Source organism: Cololabis saira, chromosome 20 (assembly GCF_033807715.1).
Source record: "Cololabis saira isolate AMF1-May2022 chromosome 20, fColSai1.1, whole genome shotgun sequence".
In the NCBI taxonomy this organism is placed as follows: Eukaryota; Metazoa; Chordata; class Actinopteri; order Beloniformes; family Belonidae; genus Cololabis; species Cololabis saira.
The window spans coordinates 36,439,777-36,447,068 of record NC_084606.1 but is presented as its reverse complement, the minus strand read 5'-3'; the positions used below and the strand labels follow the sequence as shown (position 1 = coordinate 36,447,068).

At 42.7% G+C, this 7,292-nt stretch overlaps 1 protein-coding gene across 10 annotated transcripts in view; it reads right to left on the bottom strand.

Annotated features, from left to right (window-relative positions):
- The window catches only part of ablim2 (actin binding LIM protein family, member 2), a 153,648-nt gene that overhangs the window by 55,762 nt on the left and 90,594 nt on the right, over positions 1-7,292 (bottom strand). For all 10 annotated transcript variants that reach the window (XM_061709470.1, XM_061709472.1, XM_061709479.1 and 7 more), the window contains exons 4-6: positions 6,870-6,982; positions 5,368-5,494; positions 3,624-3,717 (exon numbers count right to left, since the gene is read on the bottom strand). In XM_061709470.1, coding sequence (XP_061565454.1) covers positions 3,624-3,717; positions 5,368-5,494; positions 6,870-6,982 — 334 coding nt within the window. The remainder of the gene's footprint in view (positions 1-3,623; positions 3,718-5,367; positions 5,495-6,869; positions 6,983-7,292) is intronic.

The following is a 7,292-nucleotide window of genomic DNA, read 5'->3' as shown; positions in this document are numbered from 1 at the left end:
GGAACTGGAGAGAAGGTGCTGCCGTATCGTAGGGATACCGACTAAGGACCAGTCCCAATCCCCCCCTAGTCCTACTTTTCAGTCCTACCCCTAAATTTTGCGCGTTCCCGTGAGGGTAGTGGTGTCCCAATTCCTCTTTGCATGTAGGGCTGGTGGACATAACGAGGGCTAGTGTGTATGAATCTAGCCCTTCACAGAGAGGGATTTCAGATGCTGACTCACCGACGGAGGGCAAGAGAAGATTTCCCAGAATGCTTTACGTCATCATTTGCAGACTGAATCAAACAAAAAAACATGGCGGACATTTCTCATTTTTTAGTGAATAAAATCAATATTTTGAGTTAGTTTCTGCATAAAAATGCATTTTGATTACATTTCTAGCGAGAAATATATGTTTTACTTTCATAATATTCACTCAGTGAATGTACATAATCACTCGCTTGCTCGTTGTTGCGAAGTCTTTTCAAACCTCGCCAGAATAAAGGCTGATTTATGGTTCCGCGTTAAGTCTGAATTATGGTTCTGCATCAAAAGGACGCCGTGCCTACGCCGTCACCGTGACGCCGTCGCCATGACGCCATCGTAAACCCTTCGGACTTCTCCGTCACTCCATTTCGTCGCGCTGCAGTTCCCCCCGTGACCGCTAATTCGTGATCTTTTCCTGAATGGTTTATCCGACTTTTTCCAGTCACAGTTAATCAAAGAGATAAGGACAACTATTGTGCAAAAAAAAAAAAAAAAAAAATCACACATACACGAAGAAAAGAGCGCTGAAAGTTCACTACTGCTTCAAACCGGAACCGGAAATGCGTTGCTACCAAGTGAACCAATCACAGCCCTCTCTGTCTGCGTTTGGTCTGCGTCGCCTCCACGCGTAGTTACAATTTGTGGGAGGTGCAGGTCAGTGACGGCGTCAGTGACGGCGTGTGGTCTGCGTCGACGCGTAGCACACGCCGTAGGCACGGCGTCGTTTTGACGTAGAACCATAACTCAGCCGTTACACTAACCGTTACACTAACCTACGCCTACGGCGTAGGTTACGCGTAGGTTACGGCGTAGGTTACGGCGTAGGCTCTGCGTCAATTTAACGCAGAACCATAAATCAGGCTTAACGTGAAGCTGCAACGTTTTCAACCTGATCTCACAAAAATCTGTGAAATGCCCAGGACCGCTTACGTACCCGAACGTAAACCACGCAGTGACGTAGCAAGTGGTGTCCCAATCCCTAGGGAAGATTACAATGGCCCTACCCAAGTGGCTTCATTTTTAGGGCTAGTGGTAGAAAGTAGGGTGAACATTGGGATTGGCCCCAACTCCTTCCCCACCCTGGAGGTGAGGAGAGAGGAGGTGAGGAGAGAGGAGGTGAGGAGAGAGGAGGTGAGGAGAGAGGAGGTGAGGAGAGAGGAGGTGAGGAGAGAGGAGGCCACCTGAAGGGAATTCCATCGGCTACTGAGAGAAGGGACCAGCCCAATGATCTGTCTGCACGTACAGGTCGCTACACACTACGCAGTGGGAGGACACTCACAGCCTGTGAGTCGCACAAAAAGGCACCAGATGTCGTCACTCCCGAGAGCATACAAGCAAATGTTTGACAGTTGATTATTTATTTTTTTGTTGTTGTTTTTTTCAATAGAGCGGTCCTCTTGCCTCAAAGTGTAAAAAAACATCATAATTCATATTGTTATGCGATGATGTATTTCAAATAAACTGGAACTTGAAAGGTCCGGCGCTTCAGAACTGGCAGAGAGTCAGGGGTACGATGCCAGAGCTTACATTTAAAATAAATGAAAGCAGAATAAAGAGCGGGGGCTGGAAGGAATGAGGAAAAACGGCCGGAGAGCAGTGAGGCACCGGGGGTTAAAGAGCGGAAACAGACTGAGATTCAAACATGGAAAGTATGAGAAGGCGGGAGAGGTGAAACCCTCCCTGCCCGGGTCCAGGGTCCAGGGTCCAGGGTCCAGGGCTGCAGGAGCAGATAATAATCATCATAATCACCAGGTATCTCAGCGTCCGCACTCCCAGCTCATCTCATCCAGCTCTGTTGTATCAGTAACCATGACGACAGTCAGGAATAACATCCCCTCCCATAGCTCCAGACGGTTTCACTCACATCTCTCTTGGAACTCTTTATAATACCAAAGTTACTCCGGGGAACTTAAAAAGTTTCATTTAAGTCCTTTTTAATAAATGAGCATGACGTGAATCTGGAAAACATGTTTGTTTTTTTTTGGACCATACTATCCAAACAATCTAGCATTACGTCCTGGTCGGTGTCAAGGCCAAAATCCTACAACAGAACCTGAAGCTGGTCATGTGACTGCTGGATCTGGCTTTTGCTGAAGGGGCCTGTTGCATTATGGGATACAGTACGTGAGGTGTGCGAGTCAGCTGCATACTATATGGGCTCAAATTAAAGCCATAAATATTTTGTATCTGTAAATAAACTTTGTACTTGTAGAAATATTTTGTGCATGTGTAGAACATTTTTGTAGCTGTGGAATTAATTTGTCTGTGTGCAACATTGGATATACAAAGCTACAAACTTTTTTTTACAAAAGCTACAAACTTTTTTTACAACTACGAATTATGGCGAGTTATGGCACTGTTTTGACGTGCCAATAATAAGAGCCAATCAGTGATCTTTGGCACGGGTTTCAAAGCGTTTCTGGAGAGCCAATCAGCACATTGCATCGCCTACTGACTAGCCAATCGGACCATATCCTCCACATAAAGAGAATGATCTGAGAAACGGATAGAAAGAACTGTAGGGTAAAACCCACTGATTGTGATATTGTGCGTTGTACAATAGCTTTGGTAAAAACTCCAAATATACTTCTACAATTTCTTCTACCATTTGCTAGTCGGTGTCGGTGCGCAGTGCAGCACCGATTGGCTAGTCAGTAGGCAATGCAATGTGCTGATTGGCTCTCCAGAAACGCTTTGAAACCCGCGCCAAAGATCGCTGATTGGCTCTTATTATTGGCACGTCAAAACAGTGCCATAATTCGTAGTTGTAAAAAAAATGTGTAGCTTTTGTAAAAAAACTTTGTAGCTTTGTATATCCAATGTAACAATCTTCTGTTGTAGCTCGAACCGTCCTTAACCCCGTCCCGTGACCTCAGAACAACAGAAGCCATTTTTATGAAGACGAACAACAATGGCCCCCATCCGTCTTTTCTCTCTCACGCACTCCCACTTTCACCAACACTGATCAGGCTCCACCCGAAATTTCAAAATAAGAGCGTGATCCTGGGGGACGTCTGCCATGTCTTCTTCTGTTCACGCGGACTTGTTCACTGACGTGGAAACGCTGGATTAGAGTCTGTTTTCCTGACTCTCTCTTACGCTTTTATTCATTCTCCTCATAAAGAAGGAGGGTTTCACGGAATGAAATGCAAAGGTAAGTGTCTGCAACCGAATAAACATCACAGGAAATGCATTTAGCTCTGCATTCATGTGTCAACAGCTGAACGAAGGAACAAGCTATAAAAAAGCTAACTTTAACTATTTGTGAAAGACATGTAAATGGTGATCGTTATTCGTTTAGCATGCATCAGCCATCGTTTATTTCCCTTCTACGACTCAGTCGTACTGCACCTTGTTGTAGAATCACAGTGTCGTACCTCCAGGACTTTGCCAGTGATGTACTTCTTGCAGCTCTCACACTGGATGCCGAACATGGCGTGGTAATCCATCTCACAGTACGGGATCCCATCCCTGTGGGGACAAAACAGGACAGGAAAGAAACAATTCAGACCATAATATCCCCTTCAGATCACGCCAGAGCCTCAGAGAATCCATGATGACTCAGCAGAAGTGTTTCCGTATTAAAAACAATAGATTACCATGGTTACAATTATCAGCCAATCAATATCAACATGCATCTTTCCAGAAGGGAAGAAGGGAGTAAAGAAGGAAGGAAGGAAGGAAGGAAGGAAGGAAGGAAGGAAGGAAGGAAGGAAGGAAGGAAGGAAGGAAGGAAGGAAGGAAGGAAGGAAGGAAGGAAGACAAGAGGAAGGGATAAGGAAGGAGAGAGCAGGAGAAAAGAAGGAAGGAAGGAAAAAAAGAAGGAAGGAAGGAAGGAAGGAAGGAAGGAAGGAAGGAAGGAAGGAAGGAAGGAAGGAAGGAAGGAAGGAAGGAAGGAAGGGAGAAAACAAGGAAAGAAGGAAGGAAGGGAGAAAAGAGGAAGGGAAAAAGGAAGGAGAGAGCAGGAGGAAAGAAGGAAGGAAGGAAAAAAAGAAGGAAGGAAGGAAGGACGGACGGACGGACGGACGGACGGACGGACGGACGGACGGAAGGAAGGAAGGAAGGAAGGAAGGAAGGACGGACGGACGGACGGACGGACGGACGGAAGGAAGGAAGGAAGGAAGGAAGGAAGGAAGGAAGGAAGGAAGGAAGGAAGGAAGGAAGGAAAGAAAGAAAGAAAGAAAGAAAGAAAGAAAGAAAGAAAGAAAGAAAGAAAGAAAGAAAGAAGAAAACAAGGAAAGAAGGAAGGAAGGGAGAAAAGAGGAAGGGAAGAAGGGAGTAAAGAAGGAAGGAAGGAAGGAAGGAAGGAAGGAAGGAAGGAAGGAAGGAAGGAAGGAAGGAAGGAAGGAAGGAAGGAAGGAAGGAAGGAAGGAAGGAAGGAAGGAAGGAAGGAAGGAGAGAGCAGGAGGAAAGAAGGAAGGGGAGAATTAGGTCATTTTGACCCAAAGACAGTACAAGGGTTAATAAAAGATTTACTGGAGCCTTTTATGAAAAATACGAGATATCATTTAGTTAAAATAGTGCAGAAATGCAGTACAGCAGCGCCGTTATCAACCATCTCTTTACAGCCTGGTTGTAGCAGCTGCTTTAAGGAGGGGGAGTCAGACTCTTCTCTTTTGTGTGTGTGCCTTTTTGTAAATGAGTCCTATAGCTTTATCCAGCTCTGACAGCACATGCAGTCCTGGCACAGATTTCTTTAACCTTTCTTTGTTCTTTTATCTTTAACTCCACAGACACAACTCAGATACAGATGTGTAAAGATGAGCTACTGGATCATATACATACGATACGATATGATACGATACTTTATGATACGATACGATACAATGTGATGCTATCCAATCTGATGCAATACAATGCGATACGATACAATACAATACGATGCAATAAGATACAACGCGATACAATGCAATATTACTTTATTGTTAGTTGACGCTGAAATTCTTTTTGAATCCCTTGGTTCATCTTAAAATTACAAATAAAAAAATCTAAAAACAAAATTACAAGATCATGGCAATTGAAGCTTTTTAGCAAGCAGTGACTTTAAAACCCAAACATATGCTTTCCATCACAGAAAAGGGGATTTTCTTTCACCGGTTTGAGTGTGCTGGACCAACTTACTTGCTGATGTACTCGGCGTTGAGCACCTTGTTGCACACCTTGCACTTGAAGCAGCCCAGGTGCCAGTGTTTGTCCAGAGCCACGAGAGACTGTTCGTTCTTGAACTCCTTCCCGCAGCCGCAGCAGTCTGCACAGAGCACCAACGTGAAGGTACGGAGAGAATCAGGGCCAGGCAGGAGAGAAATAAAAATTATATTTTAGAGGAGGAAGATTTTTTTTTCATTATGCACTTCGAGAAAAAAGTCGAAATGTCGAGAAAAAAGTTGAAATGTCGAGAAAAAAGTTGAATGTCGAGAATACAGGACTGTCTCAGAAAATTAGAATATTGTGATAAAGTTCTTTCTTTTCTGTAATGCAATTAAAAAAACTAAAATGTCATACATTCTGGATTCATTACGAATCAACTGAAATATTGCAAGCCTTTTATTATTATAATGTTGATGATTATGGCTTAAAGTTTAAGATTAAGATTCACAGAATATTCTAATTTTTTGAGATAGGATATTTGAGTTTTCTTAAGCTGTAAGCCATGATCAGCAATATTAAAATAATAAAAGGCTTGCAATATTTCAGTTGATTTGTAATGAATCCAGAATGTATGACATTTTTGCATTACAGAAAATAAAGGACCTTATCACAATATTCTAATTTTCTAAGACAGTCCTGTAATATTTTAGAGGAGGAAGATTTTTTTTTCATAATGCACTTCGAGAAAAAAGTTGAAATGTCGAGAAAAAAGTCGAAATGTTGAGAAAAAAGTCAACATTTCGTTACGATATTGATTTGAAACACATATCACACATATGCAGTTGCATAACTTCAGAAACATAGCCTTAACGTTCCACTCCAAGGATGTAAGTTATTTAGTTACAGCTGCTGCTGCAGAGCTGTCGTCGCTCTAACTGGATTTGATGGAGGAGGAGACATTTACATTTTATTCACTAAATTGTATTTCAACATTAATCTCGACATTTCCACTTTTTTCCTCGAAGTGCACAATAAAAAAAAATCTTCCCCTCTCAAATATGTTTTCTCCTGCATGGCCCTAATCTTTTATTTAACTGTTTTAATGAGGCAATAAATCAAGACTTTTGTTTCCAAACAGGCACAACATTACGGAAGGGCCAGGCAGGAGAAAAATAAAAATAATATTTTAGAGAAGGAAGATTTTTTTTTCATTATGCACTTTGAGAAAAAAGTCAAAATGTTGAGAAAAAAATTCAAAATTTCGTGAATAAAGTTGAAATGTTGAGAAAAAAGGCGAAATTCGACTTTATTCTTGAAATTGTATTTCAACATTAATCTCGACATTTCCACTTTTTTCTCGAAGTGCACAATAAAAAAAAATCTTCCCCTCTCAAATATCTTTTTCTTGCATGGCCCTGATACTCTTCCGTATAAAGGAGATTGGCTGCTGTCTGAAGCCAAAAAAACCTGACACAGTTCAAGTAGGTGACAGCTAAAGAGGTGCAGAAGTCTGAGCGATTAGGAAGAGCACGTACTGTGGACGGCCTGGATGGGTGCAGGGCTGTTGGCAGGGAGAGGCTGGGTGCACGTTTGGCAGACACACTCCTTTCCGTTGAATGTCACCCGGTCACCGGCTGGGAATGGTTGTCTGCAAACAAACAGAAAACAGAGGATCAGATGCAGGAACGACTGGTGCTGCAGCGTCGGTGATAAGGGAAGACGCCGGCCGTCTCTGGAGCTTCATTTAGACCAGGGGTCACCAACTAGATTTATCAGAGGGCCAGAATTTTACCGGACACTCACCTTGGGGGCTGGACCCTCAAATAAAAATTAAATAAAAATCTAATTTTATTTGTGACCTGTTTTGTTCTGGTACCAGGTTATTTACCATGCTTTTTTAAGTTATGCCAGTTGGTTTTTCCTCCTTTTTTTTGTCCTGAGAAGTCTACTAGTTTGAA